The sequence below is a fragment of the Capsicum annuum genome, chromosome 8 (genome assembly GCF_002878395.1).
Source record: "Capsicum annuum cultivar UCD-10X-F1 chromosome 8, UCD10Xv1.1, whole genome shotgun sequence".
Classification (NCBI taxonomy): Eukaryota; Viridiplantae; Streptophyta; class Magnoliopsida; order Solanales; family Solanaceae; genus Capsicum; species Capsicum annuum.
The window spans coordinates 49,212,431-49,235,205 of record NC_061118.1 but is presented as its reverse complement, the minus strand read 5'-3'; the positions used below and the strand labels follow the sequence as shown (position 1 = coordinate 49,235,205).

At 33.5% G+C, this 22,775-nt stretch overlaps 1 protein-coding gene across 5 annotated transcripts; it reads left to right on the top strand.

Annotated features, from left to right (window-relative positions):
* Positions 1-10,086: 10,086 nt before the first annotated feature.
* LOC107847222 (inositol 1,3,4-trisphosphate 5/6-kinase 4) lies at positions 10,087-22,415 on the top strand. Of its 5 annotated transcripts, none has more exons than XM_047395497.1 (13): positions 10,087-10,398; positions 11,789-11,824; positions 12,181-12,379; positions 12,860-12,880; positions 13,081-13,178; positions 16,361-16,429; positions 16,891-17,012; positions 18,070-18,223; positions 20,022-20,135; positions 20,435-20,497; positions 20,873-21,018; positions 21,094-21,238; positions 22,109-22,415. In XM_047395497.1, the coding sequence occupies exons 1-13, from the start codon at positions 10,264-10,266 to the stop codon at positions 22,262-22,264; spliced, it is 1,458 nt and encodes a 485-aa protein (XP_047251453.1). In that variant the 5' UTR covers positions 10,087-10,263; the 3' UTR covers positions 22,265-22,415. The 5 variants fall into 5 exon arrangements, with proteins under 5 accessions (XP_047251453.1, XP_016546922.1, XP_016546915.1 ...); XM_016691429.2 differs by having other exon boundaries at positions 10,093-10,398; positions 16,810-17,012; XM_047395496.1 differs by lacking the exon at positions 10,087-10,398 and adding an exon at positions 10,481-10,794 and having other exon boundaries at positions 16,810-17,012.
* Positions 22,416-22,775: the final 360 nt, after the last annotated feature.

Sequence of the window (22,775 nt, the reverse complement as noted above, 5' to 3'; positions counted from 1 at the left end):
AGCAACCAGTGTCCTCCCTTCCTCCGCCGGTGAAACATTAGTGAAAGAGAAACAATATCAGCCGCTTCGCCGCCCTTGACCCTGATTAAAGTTCATCGAAAGATTACTTAAAGGGCATCCGCCTCAGGTTTGTTTCCCTGTTTTTCGTTTTTCCTAAATTATCTTCTACCCTTTTACTTTCTTAAACAGATTCCTGAATTTGAAATTAATAATATTTGATGTTTAATTTTAATTCAATTAGTTCAATTACATATTTTTTTATGCATCTAGAGCAATATGTGTTAAAGTGCCCAATTTCTATTGTTTAAATGCTCTGAGTTTGGGGTGCTAATTGTCTGGCTGATTTATGACAAATATCGCATGTGAAATTTAATTCTTGATCATCCTTCTGGATCATTTTTTTCCTAGTCGTTTTCTCCACTTACATACTTGTGGTGTATACCTTGCAACTCCACACATCTTCGACAAAATTACCGCTTCTTTTGTACAAAATAAATATATTTGGTTATATGAAAAGATCTCTGCTTTAAGAATTTCCCATTGAGTAAATCTTCTTGTATAATCCATTGCAGTGTACCTTGTATAATCTATTTGACCGGGTACAAAGTTTTAAGAAATAAGAAAAGAGATTTCTCCACATTAAGTGTTAAATATGTGGCACCACTTGAACCCTTCCTCTTGTTCTCTTATTCTTCTAATTTCATCCTCTGTTATCTTAATAGAACAAGTCATAACAATATGTATATGCTAATATATACATGTTTGTATTTGTTGATTGTTATGATTTTATTTGATACTATAATTTTATATATTTTATGTTAATAATATATTTTTAGCACTTTTTATGGCCTGAATTAACATATTCTGATCCAAAATGAGTTTGAAAGAAAGAAACAAGAAATATTAGCTGCTCAAGAGGATGAGAAAAGAATTGGACTTGTTGATAAAACATGTATACACGAAATCATCTTCAAATGATGGACGCCTATCTCAAGAAGACAACCAAGTTTATCAGGATGAAAGTGATGATGACTCTGACGACGTGAATGAAATTGATTCTAATCCTGATAACATGGATGAAAGTGATTCTGACTCTGATGGTTGGTAGTTTTATTGAGGATTCAAGTTTGAAATAGTTTATTTTGGACCATTTAAGAACCATACATTATTGATGTGGATGTTATGAATTATGATTTTTTTTGCTAGTAGTAATGGTTTATATTAAACTTGTTTTGAATGATGTTTTTGAGAATTATTGGAGGTTTTGAATAGATTTTTGACTAATTGTGATATGTTTGTAGTAATTTACGTGTGAATTATTACTTGACAAGTTCCATGGCAATGTATATGTTAAATATTCATGATTTTTTTTTGCGAAAATTTATTCTTGCGGATTTACTTGGGGCATCTCATATGAATTTTCTTATGAAATAGTTTCATAAATATCGGCAAGAAATTTTCTTTTGTTAATTAGGAGTTTTCACCTCTAAATTTTCTTCGGATTTGCTTGAGAATCTTCGTAGGGAATAATTTGTGATTTTTTTCGTGAAAATCCACAGGTGAAATTCTTTTTTTATGAAATTCTACCAAATAATTCATGCAAAATTTTGATAGTTAATCGCAAATAAATCTGCTAATAACTTTCCTACAAATTTATTTCCGCAACTAAATTACCTAGGAATTTTTAAATCTGCAAATAATAATTACCTATGAAGGTTTTTCCTTTGGATTATAATTGGAAAGAAAATCTGCAAATAATCAAATTACTTGGAGATTTTACCATATTATCTCTATAAAAATTTCCAGGTAATCAACACTTCTCTTGTAGTGAAGCCTAAGCTTCACTATTTCAGACCCTTTGGATGCAGATGTTTTGTTTTAAACAACGGAAAGAATGGGCTTGGGAAATTTGACTCTAAAAGTGATGCAACAACATTTGTGGGCTACTCTTCAGCAAGCAAAGCATACAGAGTTTTCAACAAAAGGACTCTGTTTGTGGAAGAAAGTGTACATATAGTCTTTGATGAGTCAAAAAAACAAAGGGATGCAGGTGGAGATGAAGATTCTGACATGGAAGAACTCATTCCTATTCAAAGTGATGGTATAACTGAAAATAAAAGCCAAGAACAAACTAACATGGGTGATCCTTAAAGGGCCTTTTTGTCCTTTTACCTTTTATTTGTGATGTAATATAAATAGAACAACTTAGGGTTCTTGGGACTTAGTTGATTATTGTTGAGACTTACAACATTGTAACACTTTAGTTCTCTCTTGAGAAGCACCAACCGTAACTAGGGCTAGGCAAGTAAAGATTCATTTGTGTTTGCATTGTTGGCTTGATACGTTGGTGTTTAGAGGAGGTAAAGCCCCTCTTGTGTCAACGTAGGAGTTAGGTGTTTGTCGTGTGTAGTGTTAAGGGTCCAAGAGTCCACCAAATTCTTGGGTTCTTAAGATTATACCCTCACTTGTCTAACTATCTATCTTGTATCTTATTGTAAGTTTCGATTTTCTTATTCTTGTTAATGAAACCATGAGTCATTGTTCATGTAATATTGTTGTTCTTCATTTCTTTGTTGCTAATATAGTTTCGGTGTTGGCTGATTGGTGTGTTAATCACCTTGTATTCTCTTTTTTCTTGTTCTACATAGTGAATTCAAGAGTGGTCACCAAAGGGTCCTCGGTTCTCTTGAACTTGTGGACTATTTTTGGTGTATGTTTTCGTGTGTTCTTGGTCATTCTTGTATTAGAATTGAACGTAATATATATATGGAGTAATAAGAAGATCCACCTCTAAACATAGATCAGCGGCTTTTATGGTAAGAAATCATAGTGAACAAGTAAGGGGTAAAGCTCGTATGGTAATTAATTACAAAAGATTAAATGATAACACCAGAACAGATGCTTACAAACTACCAGATAAAAGTGAATTAATTAATAGAATTCAAAATAAAAAGGTTTATAGTAAATTTGACTGTAAGTCAGGTTACTGGCAAGTCAAAATGCACCCAGATAGCATAGAATGGACAGCATTCACATGTCCAAGCGGACATTTTGAATGGTTAGTTATGCCGTTTGGATTAAAGACGGCTCCGCCTATTTTTCAACGAAAAATGGATAACATATTTGGAGAATATAAACATTTTATATTAGTATATGTAGATGATATTTTAGTCAAAATATGCGAGAGCATTTAGGACACTTACAAATAATCTTTAGACTATTTGTTAAACATGGCATAATAATAAGTAAAAAGAAGATGGAGTTATGCAAGACTTATATTAATTTCCTAGGAATAACTCTGGGAAATGGAAAAGTAAAACTACAACCACACATAGCAAAGAAGGTACTAGAAATGCCAGATAAATTAGAAACAACAAAAGATTTACAAAAATTCTTAGGATTAGTAAATTATGCACGAAATTTTATTCAAGATTTAGGAAAAATAGCAGGACCATTATATGCAAAAACAGTTAGTAAAGGACAGAAAAATTTTAATATAGAAGATGTTAAATCAGTCCATAAAATAAAAGAAAAAATCAAAAATATCTCAGACCTAAAAATTCCATTAGAATCAGACTATTTAATTATTCAAACAGATGGAAGTGACTTAGGATGGGGAGCTATCTTAAAACCAAGACCTAATAAATACAGTAATAAAAATGAAGAACAAATATGTGGATACTAGAGTGGGGCATATAAAGAAAAAGGAAATATGAGCGCTATAGACTTAGAAGTACTAGCTATCATATATGGTTTAAATGCTTTCAAACTATATATACTAAATAAAGAAGAAATTTTAGTTAGAACAGATTGTGAAGTTATAGTTAAATTTCATCAAAAAATAAATGACAAAACTAGTAGTAGAAGAAGATGGTTAAATTTTACAGATACCATATCTGTTTACAAGAATATAGTATTCGAACATATAAAAGGAAACGAAAACGAATTAGCTGACCAGTTAAGTAGACTACAACTGGGAATAAATAAATAAGTTTAATTTTACTCATTTGTTTTCAGCATGAGACCAACAGGACAACCTCCTGCAGACAAAGGCAAAGGTGTAGCTTCGTCTTCAGAATCTTATCAACAGACAATGTTAGGTAACTTAAATTTTAGACCACTAGAGTCCCTAGAAACAATGGAAAGAATTTATTTCGGACCATTTAATTTAATTGCATACCCTGAGAGCAATATATCCTTTAGATTAAAACCAGATTACGTTTTAGACAGACCCCAAAGGTGTTTAGTAGATAACCTCTGGATCTCTTATAATAGACAAAACCGTAATCATTTTATGGCATCTATGAATTCTTTATGCCATTACATGGCAGAAAAAAATAGGCCTCGTTTTAAATACTATGTAGTCATTCATGGAAAAACCAATGGAATTTTCCAAACATGGTTAGAAGTATTAGACTCCATACAACGTTTTAAAGCCCCTCTTTTTAAAGGTTTTAATGATTTCACCGAAGCCACAAATCATGCTAGAGGATATTTAGGGCCAAATTATTACATATCTCCTTCCCTTAGACAAAATTCAGACCAAATACCCCAATATAATTTGCAAAAAGAGACTGGAAAGATTATTTTCTGCAACCATTGTTCTTCAATGACAGAGAACTTCAAAAAGCTAAATGCCCAAAACGAATCACTTCTCATGGAAAACACGAGATTGATCAAACAAATACAAATGTTAGAAACAAGACTCAGCCAGCAGAATCCAGTTAGCAAAACAAATGCACAAACTCAGACTCCAGCTCAGAGTTCTCCATCTCCTAAAAAAATGGATGAGAAGGGTGTGCATTTCCCACTAAATGCTCAGAAATCCACTGTACCGGATATTGGTACAGCTAGTCCGGTTCAAACGGTGATCGATAAAGACAAATCAAATCCGTTAATGGCTGTCACTTTGCCAAAAAATGAGGATGAAGGGTGTTCTTCATCAAAAGCTAAATTAACAAAATCTGGACATAGGACTTTAAAGAAGACTTTAATATCTAAGAGAAAAAACGAAACAATAGAGACAATAATTAAACAGACACTAGACAGATTCTTCAGCAACCAGACACAAGATAAATACATGGATGAACAACCAGACGAACAGCCCACTAATTTAGACTTGCCAGTAGCCTGACTTACAGTCAAATTTACTATAAACCTTTTTATTTTGAATTCTATTAATTAACTCACTTTTATCTGATAGTTTGTAAGCATCTGTTCTGGTGTTATCATTTAATCTTTTGTAATTAATTAACATACGAGCTTTACCCCTTACTTGTTCACTATGATTTCTTACCATAAAAGCCGCTGATCTATGTTTAGAGGTGGATCTTCTTATTACTCCTAATTGTAAGAGTTCCTTTATCTGTATATCAAATTCTTTAGTATCTTCATTATTCGCTTCTATAGGTGCTGTTTTTATCGTATATTCTAAGTTAATTATATCTAATTAACACATTATTTCATTGGCTTCCCAATGGGCTAATGGTCTTTCTCCTATTATCTCCATTTTGTCTAATATAGATATTATATTTTCTAAATCTTTTGGACTGTTTATTATTCCTATTTTATCTATTCCTTTTCTAAAATTATAAAACTTAGTTTCTATACTTATTAGGGTATATTCCTTTTCTATATTAGTTAAGCATTCTTGTCCCTCTGCATTAAGCAGAGTATAGTTTCTAACTTCTTCCAGATTTTCTTTTAGCAGGTTGCTGCATTGATTATTTTGGCAATCGTCGCAACATGGTTCTGGAAGCGATTTCTTTTTACTTGTATTTAGTTTTCTAAATACTGTAGGAAATGTTACTGTTTGTACTGGTGTATAAGTTAAATCTCTAAAGAGCATTATTCCATCTCTTGTTAAGAGACATCCTCCTTTATTCTGTATACAAAATCTTAGTCCGATAACAAAGTCTGATCCTATATTTAAATCTCTTGCTAATATTTTATTAACATTGTAAACTGGGTTATAGAATTTATTGCATGTATTTAAAAAACTTATTTGTGCTTTTTCTATGTAATAATTATAGATATTTTGTGATCCATCCATTTGAGTGGCCATTATAGGTCTGTCAAGTATTTTTAATAAGTGTTTTGATACTATTTCTTTATTGATTAAACAGCTAGTACATCCTGGATCTATTAATGCTAGAGTTTCTATTTCTACATCTTTTATTTTAATTTTTACTAACATTTTTATGGTAGAGAATTCTTTATCTTCGTTGCATATTAGACCAGTGTTATTATCTTCTAAATTCATAAGTTCTGCTTCTAATTTTTCTAAATGTACCGCTTCTTGTGTAGCCGTCTCTTCTATGGTGACTTTTGTTTTTCCTTTTTCTAGAATAGTTAATCTTTGTTCTAGATCATTTAATCGGGTTTCTAAAGTAGACACCCTTAGATTTAAGATTTGATTGTTTGTATATTTTTGTCCGTTGTTTATCTCTGACTCTACTTTAATTTTTAGAGTGTTTTCTATACAATTTATACATGCTTCTAAGTAACATTTTTTACATTTAGCTCTGTTGTCTTTACTTGGATACCAATGACAGATACGACATCTATTACTATCTAGACCTTTGTTTCTTTGGAATTCATGTATACATTCTTGATTAATATTCATTAAATTATTAATTATTAGGTTGTTTATGGAGTACTGAGTAGGTTTTACAAACTGATATATTAAAAAATCAATCATTATTTGTACCACTGGTTTCTGTTTTTATTGAAATTCTAAATTCTGTTTTTATTGAAATATACTATTATTGAAATACTATTATTGAAATATACAACTATTTTGGTATCAAAGCGAGAAGGTTTTGGGAACATTACCTACTAACTCGTAAAAGTTTATAAACTTTATATGAAAAGACATAGATCATTCCAAGATATAAGGTGTAGTTATTTCTATTTATATAGAGAAATTAGAAAAAGAAAGATCATACTAACTAGAAAACATAATTTAGAGGAAAGTCGAAAAAGACTACTAAAAGTAAATAGATTACATAGAGTTTATAACGACTTATTAAGCGCTTTAAATTGGGAGATACAAGGTTGTGAGAGAGACTTAGAAAATAATACTTCAGGAATAAAGTGGCTTAAAGAACGTATTAAGAGAAAAGCTTATCAATTAGGATAATAAATGCCAATAAGATATATTGAGTGTATAAGGGAAATACAACATCAATATTATAGAGAATTTATATATAAACATCAGCTTGTAAAAATTCGGAAACAATTTGTAGAAAGATTAGAATTGTTAAATAAAGAAATAAGAAACCTAGAAATAGATATTTTAAATTTTAAAGAAACAGACGAAATAATTACCATAACATCTAACTATTATAAAAAAACATTAATTAGCGAACAATCTAGGTTGATAGAAAACATACAAGAAGTAGAATTGAATATAACCTATACGAATAGTAGATTGAAATATCAAACTAAGCTAAGCAAAAAATACCTTAACTTAAACCACTTAGGATAACAAGATAGCTTCGTTAAAACACCTCGATTACCTAGATCTTAGATTTCAACCAGAAAAGAAATATAGAATATTAAAAAATAACTCCACCATAAAGTGTAATTTCAACCAGGGAGAACACATTTTACATTCGGACGATAAACAATACAACACAATAATAGATTTTTTGATAAATACAAGCGAAAAAACTCAGGAAAAAGATAACAGTATAATAAGAACTCTAGACCAAATAGAAGTTACTTAGAATAAACATAAAAAGACACTAGATAAGATAGAACAAAATTTAGATTATCTCAAGTCACAAGAAGTAGAAATAGACAGAAAAATCCAGTATTTAAACCACAAGTTTAATTTAGAAAAAATACCTACAAAAATAGAAATTGAAAAACTAATATCAACCATAATAGAAAGACCTAAAGAATTGGAAGTAAAAACAACTCAACTAATATCTAAGCTTGTAGAACAAGTAGAAAATATAACAACAGAGATCAAAGATTTGCAAGAAATAACAAAAAGATTAGAAGAAATATCACTTTCATGAGTGAAGAAGATATAAATTACAATAAAGCACTAGAAAAATCAAGAAATTATCATAGTGAACCTGAAGGGTTATCTAGGCATATATCTTCAAGTCAAACAGATAAAATTCTATTAAAACAAAATAGTACCATAATAGAATTACTATTAGACTTACACAAAAAGATAGACATCTTAATTAAAGGCAAAGAAACTCAAAAACCCCTCCAAAAGGAACCAGAATTACCCGAACTACATAAGAAAATAGACATCTTAATAAATAAAGGAGTCCAACCAAAAAAATAACCTCGAAATAGACGAACTTATTAACCAATTAAAACGAATTGAATTAACTCCTAAACAAGAACGAAAAAATATAATAAGAAAACTACAAAAATGGACTTTCTATCAAATAGACGGAGAGTCATCGAAAATAATGAAAGACAAGGAGAAGAAAGACAAAGAATAAGTTTTTCAGAAAATAGAATAGGAAATAATAATATATTATCTAGAATATGCAGAAGACAACCTAATATGGAACAGAACCAAGAACTTAACGAAATAATAGATGTAGACAAAGACTTACAAATTTTCCAACAACATCAATTAAAATTATTAAATCCTAAAACACTATATAACGCTGGATATTTTTCTACAGATAATCAGTTATATAGACATTATAGAGAAGAGCAAATATCTGCTATAGGAGAAGACTTTAAAATACTAGATTTAGTAAATGCTAATTCCTTAAGACATCTAAAAAATAGAATGGTATTAATGCATATGAGTTTAATTGTTATAGGAATAAAAGGTCTAACTAGAAAAAATCTAGGATCCAAAATATTAATAACAATATATGACGATCGATGGTCAGACATTAAGAAGTCAATAATAGGATTAACTGAAGTAGATATGACTAATAATGGAGGAATATTCTATATAAATCCAGACTTCCTAATGAACTTAAAAGAATTTGGAAAAAATATTAAAATAGGAATCCAAACTAAAGGATACGAAGAAACGAATACTGGAAATAATTTATTAATGTGCATAGGTTTTATTGAAAAATTAACTTTAAGTAGTAATACAAAATTTAAACTAAAAGTAAATGATGTAGTTGAAATAATGAGAAATAAAGGCATAAGTTTAATAAAACCAATAAAAATAGATCCCGAAATATATGCAAGTTTAGAATGGAATTTAAACAAATTTACTAAACCAAAATTTTTTACACCAGACTCTCATCTATTATATACTACAAGCAAAGGAGAAACTTCAGTTAGGTTTACGGATTGTAATTACACAACTAAACGAAATTTAGACGATGATGAAACAGAGAGTAATATCGAAACAGAAAGCGAGTTTATGAATATAGAAATCCTACAAGAAGGATATGAAGTAGACATGGCCATAGAAAAGGCTGAAAACTTAGCAGAAGAATATAAATATATAACTTTTAAATGTAAAGGGTGTCAAAAAGACGACATGAAAATAGAAGAATGTATAGAACATTTTAAAAACTGTTTAGAGAGAAATGATAATTTAGGATATAGAAATAACAAATCAGTCCTATATATATATAATGAATATTAGGATGAGAGGTAATCGGTTATTGCGGTCATTAGTACCTGTTTGTGTAAAATGTATTTAAAAAGGTGATTTTCCACGCAGACTTGTCATGTAGCAATTTTACTTCATGTGGCGTGCTTGGTAGCATTTCGTTAAAGAGGGGTTATGTTTTAGCCAAATATTTAATGGACATGTGTTTTTGAGACAAAAAAACTAAGGGTATTTTTTGGCCCATTTCCATTTAAACTAACAACATAATACAATACAATAAGGAAAAACTATCCAAACAAGTTTTTAGGAGTCGTTTGGTTGGAAATTAGTTAACCTAGGATTAGTTATTACGTAATTAGTTATCCCACTCGTAAGATGAGATAAAAATAACACTACAATCTAGAAATAACTAATTTCATAATAGTTATCTCAATCAAATATGAAATAAACTCATCCTAAAATTAATCTCAAAATTAGTTATTCCTTATCATCTGCACCAAATGCCCCTTAATTTTTAGGATCATTTTAGAACAAACAAAACAATTGAGTACACAATTTAACATGACAAAATTGTTAGGGACTTGACCAAAAATTCCAACATGCCTTCAAGGTTGTCCCACTTTTCCCACTTTTATACTTTTGATGAACGTTAGGGTCACGCAATTCTATGCAAAGCAAACTTGGGAAAAAACAGAAGAGCAATGTGTGCAGTGAAGGGTATTGTGATGAACGCTTCAGTTCTCTTAGCAGTGAATGATGATGAAAATGGAATTCCTTCTCTTGCGCCTGCTGCTGATTATCTTCTTCGCAAGCTTCGATACTCCAACATCTACATTGTAAGTATAAAAACTCCTCATTTATATCTTTCTTTTTTATTGTTTTGTATTTTATTGGTCTCTTCTTGATTCTTGCAAAATTGTGTGGCTAGTGGTTAATGAAGTGGGTCTCAGGTTCAAATTCAGTGGAGATAAAAATTCGGTGATTTTTTTCCATCTGTTAAAACTTTGACGATGCATGCACATAGTTTACCTACCTGTTGTTGGTATGAGGTGATAAGTATTTTGTGGAATTAGTCATAGTGCATGAAAGCTGGCCCACACACTGTGGTCATAAAAAATATCAAGTAATTTAAATAGTAGATGATTTCTTCCCATAGCTTTAGTGGACAGAGTTATTTAGTACTTGTTGTTGTAGGAGCTGACAGGTATCTCGTGGAATTAGTAGAGGTGCACGTAAGTTGGACCGGATACCAAGGTCATAAAATAAAGAATTTCCTTTTTGATTTTGGTCCGAAGTCACATATTAATTGATCGTTTCTTAATTACAAATTAATTGGATTATTAATTTTTTCTGTATGCATTATTATCTGTTCAGTTCTAGTTATTGGTCCAAAGTCAAATGCAATCAATCAATTAAGTGTCAAACTCAAATTAGTTAGCTTTTGTGTATGAATCATCTGCAATTCATTTTCATTTGCTTAATCAGGTTAGCATCAAAATACTACTCCGTTTCAATTTGTTTGTCTGATTTTGACTTGGCACAATACAGTGTTTTGCATTTTGTGGTCTTAAACTAAAGATATGTAGAATGTACCAAAATGTCCTTTAATTTTGTGATCTTAAAGATTTCACGTGGAAAATCGGAATTAAAGAGTTGCCAAAAAAAAAATAGTATGAGACAATTTTTGTGTAACGGACTAAAAAAGAAAGTAAGACAAGCAAATTGAAATGGAGGGAGGAAGAGTTTTTAGTCTGTTCTTTGTTTGGGATTGGAAATTTATTGTGCTGTGTAAATCACATGGATATATTTGTCTGAAGTCGCATGCACAAAGGAAGAGTTCCATTTGTTTTTTTTCTGGTTGTTTACCTTCTAAGTGCTTTCTTGATTAGCCTTGTAATTGGTAGTTCTTACAATAGCTGATGATAATCATTGTTCATCTATTTTTGTTTCTTTTTTCGAACTACTTTGTAATGCTTTTACTTGAGCGGAGGGTCTTTCAGAAACGACCTCTCTACCTTGTACAGGTAAGGTCTGCGTACGTTCTATCTACCCCAGATCCCACTTGTGGGATATGCTGGGTATATTGCTGTAGTAGTAATCTATTTTGTCAATTTGTTTCTTTTTGTTATTCTCAATTGGGTAAAGATGATTCTTTTATGGAAATTTGCTGCATGGAGAAATTATTTAATTTTAAGACTGAAATGTTATACCTTCTAATTTGTGCAGGGTATATCATATGGACCTGATCTTTCTGCTCCTAAGGTGATGTCCTTTCTGCTTTTGTGTTTTCCATTTCTTTTGGTGTATCACCTTTCTACCTACTAAAATAGTTCAAATATGTATGCTGTCGCATCTGTATTGGATCCTCAAAAAATGCACTACTCTTGAAGAAGCTGACACACACACGACTATTTTTGAAGATTCCGAAAATGTCCTCATCAATAATTTTTATATCCATTTCGTTCTATTTCTTCATTTTCTCAAATACTTGGTCCTTTGTTTGTTTTTAGTCCTCAAGTCCCTATTTTATTCACCGCATAAGCGGCACTAAAGTAATGGTGTGAACTGGTATTTTCTGAACAATTGGAATCTCAAACAATTGCAACTGCTTGTTTTAGGTGCGCCTCCTCCAAGAAAACGCAAGGCTATATTCCTACAATTGTTTTGTGTTCAGGCCGTCAGCCATAGACAACTTTGTAAGTGCGGTTTCCTTGGAATGGGGCGACAATATTGGAAGTTATATGCATGTAATTTCCAGTTACAAAGACGAGGAGATTTCCCAATTGATAAGTTCTGGCTGGCTGATCACTGTTTTACGTGAGTTCCAATGCATTGAAGTTCTGTTCTTTTTTTGTTTTGTTAAGCCACCTATAAAAAAGAGAAATAAGAAGAAACTGCATGAAGTTTTCTAATTTAAATATCTGAGATGTTTCTTTAATTGTTACTGAATGATTGTTTGTTTTTTTAGCTTTGAAAACGACTGATTTTTAAAAGTTTTTCACTTCATAGCTCTAACATTTAGAAGGTTCTTTTTGAGGCTCATTTTGGATTTTCAAATTTATGCTCCACGAAAGGATTCCAAACTCTAAAAGGCTGCATCTTTCTCAAAAAACTTAAAATCACTTACATTACCAAACTAAATTCTTTTCCAACATATAATCTGTTTTTGTGATTGAGGTGAGCGGTAATGATAATTATTCGCCGAAGGTTTGACATCTGTAATTATTGTGGGTGGAAAGTTTGTTGTTATTCTCACGTGTTCTTGCAAGCATCCCATCATCTGACCTATTTTTGCAGGATCTCCTGGAAAAGCATCAGGTAAAAGCTCACAACTTTCTTGTCCCTTCAGACTAAGTTTCAAACAGTATAAGGGATTTCAGTCTCATTCTCTGGGGAACTCCTTCGTTCTAGCATGTGAATTGATGTTGTAATGCCATTTTGAAGTAATTTGCTGGCTTCTGTTAAGTGGTGAAATTGTTGTTGTCGTCTGAATCTTCAAATTTCGACATTCATGTCAGCTGTTGAATATAATCCTGGAACTGATGAAAATCCAAGCAAGATTTTCATTAACAAGCTTGAAGAACTGCCTCTGACTATCTGCCATTTGAATAAAAAGGTGAGAAGAAATATTGTATACTGATGTGCATTTCCTTAAACTGCTTTTATAAGATTTGGTGGACAATTCCATAATAACTACATCATAGTGGCTTCTCTGAAACATTTGGCCATCCATTCCTTGCTGAAGCTACTGTTAGTTGGTACCACATGAAGTTTGCTCTAAGCCCAGCTTCAACGGCATCCTGTGTCTTTTCGACATGACTTTTTATTTTTACTTTTATCTTAGTAAAGTAATAGTTTTATTTTTAGTCGAGGTACGCGAAAGCTGGCCCGGACACCACGGTTATCGAAAAACAAAAGTAATAAGGTTAGAAATGAGATTATTCGGGAGAAGGTTGGAGTGGCTTCGGTAGAGCACAAGATGCGGGAAGTGAGGCTGCGTGTTTTGGGCATTTGATAAGGAGGGGTACGGATGCTCCAGTTTGGAGGTGTGAGAGGCTGGCTACGGATGGTTTTAGGCGGGGTAGAGGTAGGCCGAAGAAATATTGGAGGGAGATGATTAGACATGATATGGAGCAGTTATAGCTTACGGAGGACATGACCCTTGATAGGGGTGTGTGAAGGATGCGGATTAGGGTAGCGGGTTAGTGGGAAGGAGTTCGTCCATATTTGTAGGTAAAAGAGTGCTTTTGTTTGTATCTACGCCTGTAGTTGCTTGTTCGTGGTGTTTTGGTGTTGTCTTCGATTTCGAATAGAGAGTTTATAGTATTACCTTGGGGGCACCTTGTATTATTATATAGCAGTGTGTTATTCCATTTTTGTTCTGTGCTTTTATGTTTTATGTTTGTTTTTGGTTATACTGTTATCTGTCTTGAGCCGAGAGTCTATCAAAAACAGCCTCTCTACTTCAGCTGAGGTAGTGGTATGGACTGCGTACACTTTACCCTTCCCAGACCCCACTTTGTGGGAATACACTTTGTGGGAATACACTGGATATGTTGTTGTTGTTGTTGTTGGTTGGGGGAAGTTCCCTCGATACAGGTGGTATACAAAAGTAAGGAGGTTACATAGGGTTGCGGAGGTATGGTTCTATACGTATAACCCCCAATCATCTATACTAACAGGAACGTCATATTGTACCAAAAATTGGCTAGAAAGATAAAGCAGTTCCTTATTTGTACAAATTGAGTTTTCACACTTTGAAAAGCTCTTTTGTTACTTTCCTCGTCCGAAGTACTGACATGATAGTGAAAGGGGCTACACCAATGCTCTACATGTTTCCTTCTTTTAAGAACCCAGCTGAACATCACATCCTTGATTATAGGCGAGCGACATTGCCCACTGTATTCCAAGCACATTTAGCAACAAGTGGTCAACGTCTTCTCCCGAGCGTTTGCAGTGTAATGCCACATGTATCATCAGCTAACATATGACATCCTTTTTTTCCTCATACATTCAGATGTACGAATCCCCCTTACAGCACCATTTTTAACGGTCAGGTGGGAGTGCTATCGAAAGCAAAATGTGCAAAAAAGCTCCAAGGTCCATTGGAGCTTTAAGCGCAAATAAAGTGTGGGCTTTAAATGAAAAAAGGTGCAAAGCGAGAAAAGATACAAATATACAGGTTTAGTCCAAACTAATAATTATAAGCATGAATGACAAATATATAAACAAAGAAATTGATTTTTTTATTTTTTTCATAAAGTGATCTTCGTCTTGAGCCGAGGGTCTATCGGAAACAACCTTTCTACTTCTTCGGAGGTAGTGGCATACATTTTACCCTCCCCCGACCCCATTATGTGGGAATACACTGGGTTTGTTGTTGTTGCAATAAAGTAAAATATCAATTGTTTAGTGTCGCCTCTTCAGAAGAGGCTCATTGGAAATGAAAAATATGTCTTAGAACCTTGATGACGACACTGAATTGCACATTAAGCGAGGGAAAGCGCTCCATACATTTGACCCTCGCTTCAGGGCTTAAGCATGCCTTTGATAATATTGGAGGTCAGCCTTCTTCCGAGTGCTGGGAAATCTACACTGATAGGTGCTGGAACATTGTATCTTCTCTCTGTTGTACTTTGTGAAAGGATTTCATCAAGCCAGTTTTGCTCCCTTTTCATTTCCAAGCATCCTGGACACCATGTGATGTTTTACTTGTAGATTAATTCCATGAGATTTGGGAACTCTTAAATCTAATAGGTTTCTCCTGAATCTCAAATTCCAAAAGTTCCACTGTGTTGTGCCCTATGTATTTGAGTGATTGCCGTAACTTTCTTGCTCAATATGCTGAAGATCATGAAAGGGATGACTGAGGGTGTCATTACTGCACCAACTAGGTTTACAAAAAGTTACAACTGATATTTGCTAGACCATCTAACCCACCATGTTTCAGAAAGTTGCTGCTAGTATTTGCTCATATAAAATCAGATTCTTCCACCGTGACAAACAAGTCATTCTTTTGCTTTCTATCTCCAGTTTTCCCCATAATCTGCAGCTGTCAGTGCGTGGAATCTTACCTCCCTCTCCTTTTCACTATGGTCAGTGAGGGTTATGCAGAGGTTTATTAGTATGGGAAGGACATCTAAATTAAAGAGGGTATTTTGATGCTGATTACTTTGGTGTATTTTGATGGACAAAAGATTTGCTAAAAGTTCCTACCGTTCATTATTTCTGCTATTCTCTTTTTTTCATATGAATTGGTTGCTCATGATCAGCTTAACCACTGATCATTATGCATCTGGTAGGTCATTTACTTGAGGGGCTTTATAAAGTTTGAGATTTTGCTGAGGCTTGTGATTCCATGGGATAATCCTGGTACATATTCCATCATCTTGAGTAAGAAGAATGCCAGAAAGAGGAAGTGTATATGTCCAGAAATGTGAAAAATGTGGAAGAGTTTAGTTTCTCAAAGTTCTTTGATAGTTAGTTTCTTCTGTAGCTGAATGACTACTATCCAGTCCAAAGCAAGCTTAAAAACAAACTTGCAGCCTGGTTAAATGTTCTTACTGATGTGTAAGAAACATATTTGGTGAACAGATTCCGCTTATTTATTTATTCATTCACTAGAGCTAACTAGAGGTATCTGATTCTTTCTAATCAATACTAAACTCTTATGTTTGGCTTTCTTTTATTGTCAAAAATTCTCAAGTATAGAACTTTTTTGTATCCTTTACAAATTGTTTGTCAGAGTGACATTTAATGTTCTTAAGGTTTCTTTATTTTATGCTATGGGGCAAGCAGGCAATGGGAAAGGAAGTCGAGACAGTTGGTTACTTGATGAAGCCTTCTCGTGAAGAAGATTTTGCCAAGGTCAGTTCTGGTGGAACATGAGTTGAGAACTTACTTGTTACGTATAGATGGTTGTCAGCTAAATTGCTCGGACTCTCCAAAAATGTGGCCGCACCTGTGTCAGATCCTTCAAAATGCACTACTTTTGGAAGGATTCGACACACACCCGCTGAAATTTTTGAAGAGTCTGAGCAAACATAGGTTGTCAGGCATCCAAGCTTCTTGCATGACTTCAAATAATTGATGCTTTGTGTATGTCTTCTCCATGACCTGGCTTAAACTATTTGAAGTAGGATTTTTTCTGTTGGTTCAAATGATGGAATGTAACTAGTGCTTTATGCTCGACTAAGGAACCTTTCATGTTGTGTTCCGAGACTTGACATATTTCTTATGTTTTACAGAGAGGTGCGTTCCCCTTAAATCCTACACCAAACGGATTAATTTTTGTGGCCCTTAACTACGAGCTCCCTATATCATGGCAGTTACAACAACTTGACGGTGTTCTACATAAAGCAACTGATGACATCATTACTGTTGAAATGAGCAGCTCTTCAGATTTTGAGAACAAAGTTACTTATACAGAGGGCATGCAAGAGTTACAAAGGTGAGTTACTACTGTTAACTTGTAATTGGTTAATAATATACTGCTGAATAATTAAAGGGGTGATGATTCTTTACTATCTCTCCTGTAAGCGCCTTCAAAATTCTATCACGACTACATGATAAGAAGGTATAACTTACCCGCATCCAGTGTTTACATCTCATGGTTAAGTGATTGAATGAGATGAGAACTATATTACTTAGTCATGGTTTAGTGAGAGAAGTGTGTGTAGAAAAAAATGGTTTGCATCTAAACACTTGGTATCGGTACATTTTTACATGACAAGAATCTCAATGCTGTTTGTCATTTCTCTGTGAATCACCATAGCACCCTTTAGTTTATGAAACTGAGAAAAATAGGGTGTTGAAACTTCAATACTATATACTAGACGCGTTGCATAGCTAAATCTCATCTTCAGAACTTCTAAGCATGAAGTTGTTAGAGGTAATCCAAGGGAGACATACAGAGAACTGCTATTAGTGCAGACCCTATTGTTCAAGCTAGAACTGAAAAGCCAAAAGCTTAATATCATTAATAACAGGAAGTAGATGATAAGAAAGCTTTAGCTAGCTCTAACTATGTCCTAGTTCATATTTAGATTGGAGAGCTATACCCTGTCAGTCGAAATAAGCTTGTATCTTTACCTTATGCGCTCTGTTCTGTAAGACATCAAAAAGATTTAATGCTTTCATTCATTCTCTTATAGCCTCTCTGATAATGACAATTTGTTGATAGCAAAATGTGGATGCTGTTCATAGATGATTGTAATTTCTTGATGGAAATGACTTTCTTCAAGTCGAAATGACATCTTTAATATTTTTGCATCTTCCTTTTTTTTTTCTTTTCCTGATTGTTTTTGGCGTGTTTCTATTTATCTGAAAGATGCATTGCACCACATTGGTTTCAGCTTGAACTGGTAATGAGTGTCGAAATAATTTCTGGGAACTTGGATGTAAGTTTCTGAAATGTTTTTAGTACTTTCTTTTTTGAGCTGTAATAATTTGATATCAGAGGAGTTGTTTGCATAACGCTAAATCTCCTTTGATTATTTTCTGGTCAGGTGCATCGGATGCCATCCTGAATGTCGTGTGATTGACCCATTTAGCAACATATACCCTGTTCTTGATCGGTTGAAAATACAGCAGATTCTAGGTGGTTTGGAAAATCTTAACAGCAAAAGCTGCAGTAAGATCAGAGGTCCCCATTTTCTGAAGGTCCTTTTTCCTAATGATACCCCTTCTTGTGCTTACACTGAAAAATCTGCTGTGAAATCTTTGTGACTTCAGTTCCTAATCTTTTCCTTATTGATCATAATTGCATCATCTGTTTCTTTATTTCTTCATGCAGCAGGCTACTTTTCAGAAGCTATGTTAAACGAGGCCTTATTTTGGGGTCTCAGTTCCCATCAAGCATATGGCTACAATGTGTTTTGGGTGGGATCAAGTGCTATATCTGTCTGCAATCTGAGTTGACGATGTCTTTAAGTGGGGATAACAATAGTGGATCAGCTTGGTTTAGTCCAGGATAGAGTTTTAGACTTTTCCCACTTTATGAATGAGAAAGATCAGTCACTTTGTTGCTTTACAAGGGCCATCCAACTTGAAATTGCTTGGTTGGGATGAAATTGTTTTTACTATGGAGTTTAGGGTTGGGCATAAGAACTGTAGAACCGAAAAACTGAATTAGTTTGGTTCTTTCGTTTCGGTTCTTCGGCTCGGTCTTTTTTTTTTTTGGTAGTTCGGTTCTTCGGTTTGGTGTTCGGTTTAAGGGTAACGCGGAAGAACCGAACTTTTATTAATTAAATTTTAAAAAAATATTTATATTACATTTAATATATATGTTAGCTCAATAAAGACCCAAGTCCGAGCCCATTTAAATTTTCTGAAGAATAATTTCTCAAAATAAATCATTAGTTATAGTTAAAATATTTGTTAAATTAATTTAATTTAATCTTTTATAGCTATTCCAGACAAGTGTCAATGTGTTATCATCCAGTATGCACTTATTGAGAAAAGAACACAATAAATTGGACACACCAAATTACCCAAAAACTCCATAGAACTCATACAACTGTATATATGTTATTTATATTACATCTCCTTGTTTTCCTTTTTCAATTTCCCACTTCACTAACTGGGTAAGTGGATATGTTTTGATAATTTTGTTTCTCACTTACACCGAAAAAACGATTTAGAAACACTGAATAAACCGAACCAAAGTTCAAAAAACCGAACTGAACCAAATTAGTCTGGTTCGGTGTTCGGTGCTCATTTTTACAAAACTAAAAACTGAAGAACCGATCGAACTTTGACAAAACCGAACCGAAGAACCAAACGCCCACCCCTAATGGAGTTTTTTGTCCAACCAATGCAGTAGCTGATATGGTTATATAGAGCCTTACCTGGGAATAAAGCATGGCTGGAAAGAAGGAAATATTATGCTACGACAAGTCATTTTAATTGAATTGTGTGTCATGAGTTCTTATGGTCACATGGCTCTCATTTGTTGGATATTCAACTATCTAGTATGTAGATGTTTATGCATCCTTTTTGGGTTTGTTGTTTGCTCATTATGAGCTATCCGCACAGTTAAAGGGGACATCTTTTCTGTTACCAATGGGTTGGAAGACTGTTTTCAAGAATTTACCTTGTTCCATTTTCTTTTAAGTTAATCATTTTGTTCTCTTATCACTGCTTAGCTCAGGTAGGTTAAATTATGGAGTTGAAAAATCTAATTAAACACGAATACATCAAGATTTTATCTATATCTGCTTATTGCTTTGAGATTAGGATCTTCTTATGTGTTTCTGAAATGAAGCTCCTTTTGCCTCACGATATAATGATCTAAAAAACCATACTGTGAACCCAAAAATTGAAACAGAAAACGCTAGAACACTTTAGTTTATGGTAGTTCACTACTCATTTCATCATTTGTCATATAATCTGTAGGTATGTGAATATTAGTTTTCTCTACTTCCTAGATATTTGATTTAACATGCACTTCTTCATGCAGGTTGTCGATTTTCGTGAGCCCAAGTTGGAAAAAAAGCTAGCCGATGCAAAACTGTCTCTTCCGAACATTGTAAAACCCCAAGTTGCTTGTGGAGTTTCTGATGCTCACAGCATGGTAACGCTGAATTCTCAAGCTATCATAAATAGTACTCTTGGTCCCTCTCTCTTCCTCTCTGTACATTCATATATTGAACTTGTACTCCATAAAAGGTTTAGCATATGGAATTCCTCCTTTTGATGTTATTAAAAATTTTAATTGTGTACAAACTATCTATGCTTCAGCTCTAAGCTTTGCCTTTATATATCTTTCTTTTTTTTCATTTGCCATGTGAGTTGTCGATTGATCTTGCAACTTTCTTTTTGATAAGTGATTTTTCTAGCATGGCAGTGTGACATAGAATTTTTAATTGACAGGCCATTGTCTTTAAGGCAGACAGCTACAAAGACCTCAATATCCCTCTTCCAGCTATTGTGCAGGTAAACAAGGGGCTACATGTAATAATTATAACTTGTTTAATCTGCCTCTTGAATGGTTAGAACTGGTTTAACTTGAACATTCTAAGTTAGTGCCTGTGTGAAAGTGTTGTGTATTTTCTCATCCATATGGAAGATGCTTTCCTTGTTTGCAAATGAGAATGGGTTGGCACTTGATTTTATCAGATACTGATCAGATTTACGGGATGTTTCGGAAGTACGAATGTAGTGCAAAAGTACAGTAACTTTGCATGTCCATTCTGGTTTGCATTTTTAGTCATTGTTGAAAAGATCTCCATATTGTCATCCAAATAAATTATTTCCTTCTAACTTGAGCTTTCTCCTCCAAGTTAATTATGAAGACAAGTGCAACTGCAGGAATATGTGGATCATTCATCCACTATGTTCAAGTTTTATGTTGTTGGGAAGAAGATTTTCTTTGCAATTAAGAAGTCTACACCTAATGCAGATACCTTGATCAAGTTAGCTAAAGAAAAGGAGCTGAAGCCATTACTTTTTGATAGGTATTTTACCACCTTAAATTCCTCTACCTGCAATATGCACTTTCTATGCCTCTTTAAGAATACCTATCTTTGCAGCTTAAAATCTCTTCCTGTTGACAAGGACAATCAGCAACAAAGCCAAAATAAAGATAATAAACAGATTGATCATGAGCTAGTCACTGATGCTGCAAATTGGTTGAGAAGGGTTCTTGACCTTACTATCTTTGGCTTTGATGTTGTGGTGAGTACTCTCATATTCTTCATCTTCTACGGGGACTGTGTTCTAGCTGATTAGCTTTTTGTTTCATTTTTTCTGGGATAAGAAGATAAATTTATTGGAGAAAAATTGGGAGAATGAGATGTCCTTCATCAATAGCTGTTAAAGATGTTAGCATACTCAAAATACATTGTGTCCATCTATGCTATAAACCGACATCCCACTGAAATGATTTTAACTTGTAGTAAGACTGAATCATCCAAAGATCTCACTAGAGCTGCGTGGTGAAATGTCAAATAAGTCAGATTCACTCAGCTATTGTGGAAAAGCAATTATGTATGATTTATCCCTATCCTTTTGTCCCAGTTCATAGTATTGACAATCACTAGGTAGAGAAAGATCTCTTCGTACCAAATAAATTCTTCCTCGACTCCCCTATGTAGCGTTTTCATCTCCTTTTTGTCCACAGCGAATAGAGGGTCTTGAGCTAGTCAGTTCATCAATGTAATGTTAAAATGAATGAATACGAGAAACAGACTGAACTCCATCAGCAAACACATCTCCTTAGGACCTTCGCCCTGTTGCTTCTTCTTTGATTGATATATAGTTGCCTGTTAGTTTTTGTGCTCTAGGGATAATTGATTTCTAACAGAAAGGTAGAAAGGAGAACCATACAAGGTTTAATTAATACTTGTCAATGCCAAAAAGAAGTCGCCATATCAATGGTTTTGCTCTAAACTAAAAGTTCTCTAATCTCAGCTTCTTCTAAACCCTTGATGGTAAGCTGATAAGTTTTGCCACAAATAATTGAAAAAGAAAGTCATAAATTATAGTTATGGGGATTAGGACTCAAGCAGTGCACGTCTTGATAATGACTTTTGAATTGAATTTCAGATTCAGGAAAGCACTGGTGACCATGTCATTGTTGATGTAAATTACCTTCCATCATTTAAGGAAGTTCCTGATGAGGTTGCAATACCCACATTTTGGGAAGCCATAAAGGAGAAGCTGACTGGAAAACAGAGCGTAGAAGCAGCAATGTTGTTGTAATATTCACTTACGGATATCGGTGTCAAAATATTCACTCATGAATATCTTAGTAGCATGAGTAATAAAAATGTTATTTCCAACAGATACTGACTACCAGTTTTTGTTCTTTAATTTATTCTGTATATTCAAAATCTTATTTCATTTTACCTTATACATTTCAGGCATGCTCCGTAGGAAGGAAAATATTTTCCAAGAGAAGATTTTATAGGAAAACAAGTGGTTTCTTACTTGTTTTCTTGTATGCCAGTAAATATCCTAATGCTAGTTGTGAGGGTAGAGGAGATGATGCAACTTGTTTTTCCTACTTTAAGGAAGTCATTTTCTTATTTTCAAGCAGCTTGTTTTTTCAAAGAAAATATATTCTAATTTTGACTATTCTACCTATTTTCAAGGAGCTTGTTTTTCCAAAGATAAATTTTCTAATTTTGACCATTCGAACACTATAAAAATAGGAAAAGATTTGTCTCTGTAGTTGGAACTTTTGAAGTTCCATGCCACATAACTGATAATT

Excerpts from the sequence above, each read along its gene's own strand:
- LOC107847222 (XM_016691429.2), top strand. The coding sequence starts at position 10,264 with ATGTGTGCAGTGAAGGGTATTGTGATGAACGCTTCAGTTCTCTTAGCA. Across the intron at positions 11,825-12,180 it reads CTGATCTTTCTGCTCCTAAG|GTGCGCCTCCTCCAAGAAAA; the intron begins GTGATGTCCTTT and ends TGCTTGTTTTAG. Across the intron at positions 17,013-18,069 it reads GGCATGCAAGAGTTACAAAG|GTGCATCGGATGCCATCCTG; the intron begins GTGAGTTACTAC and ends TTTTCTGGTCAG.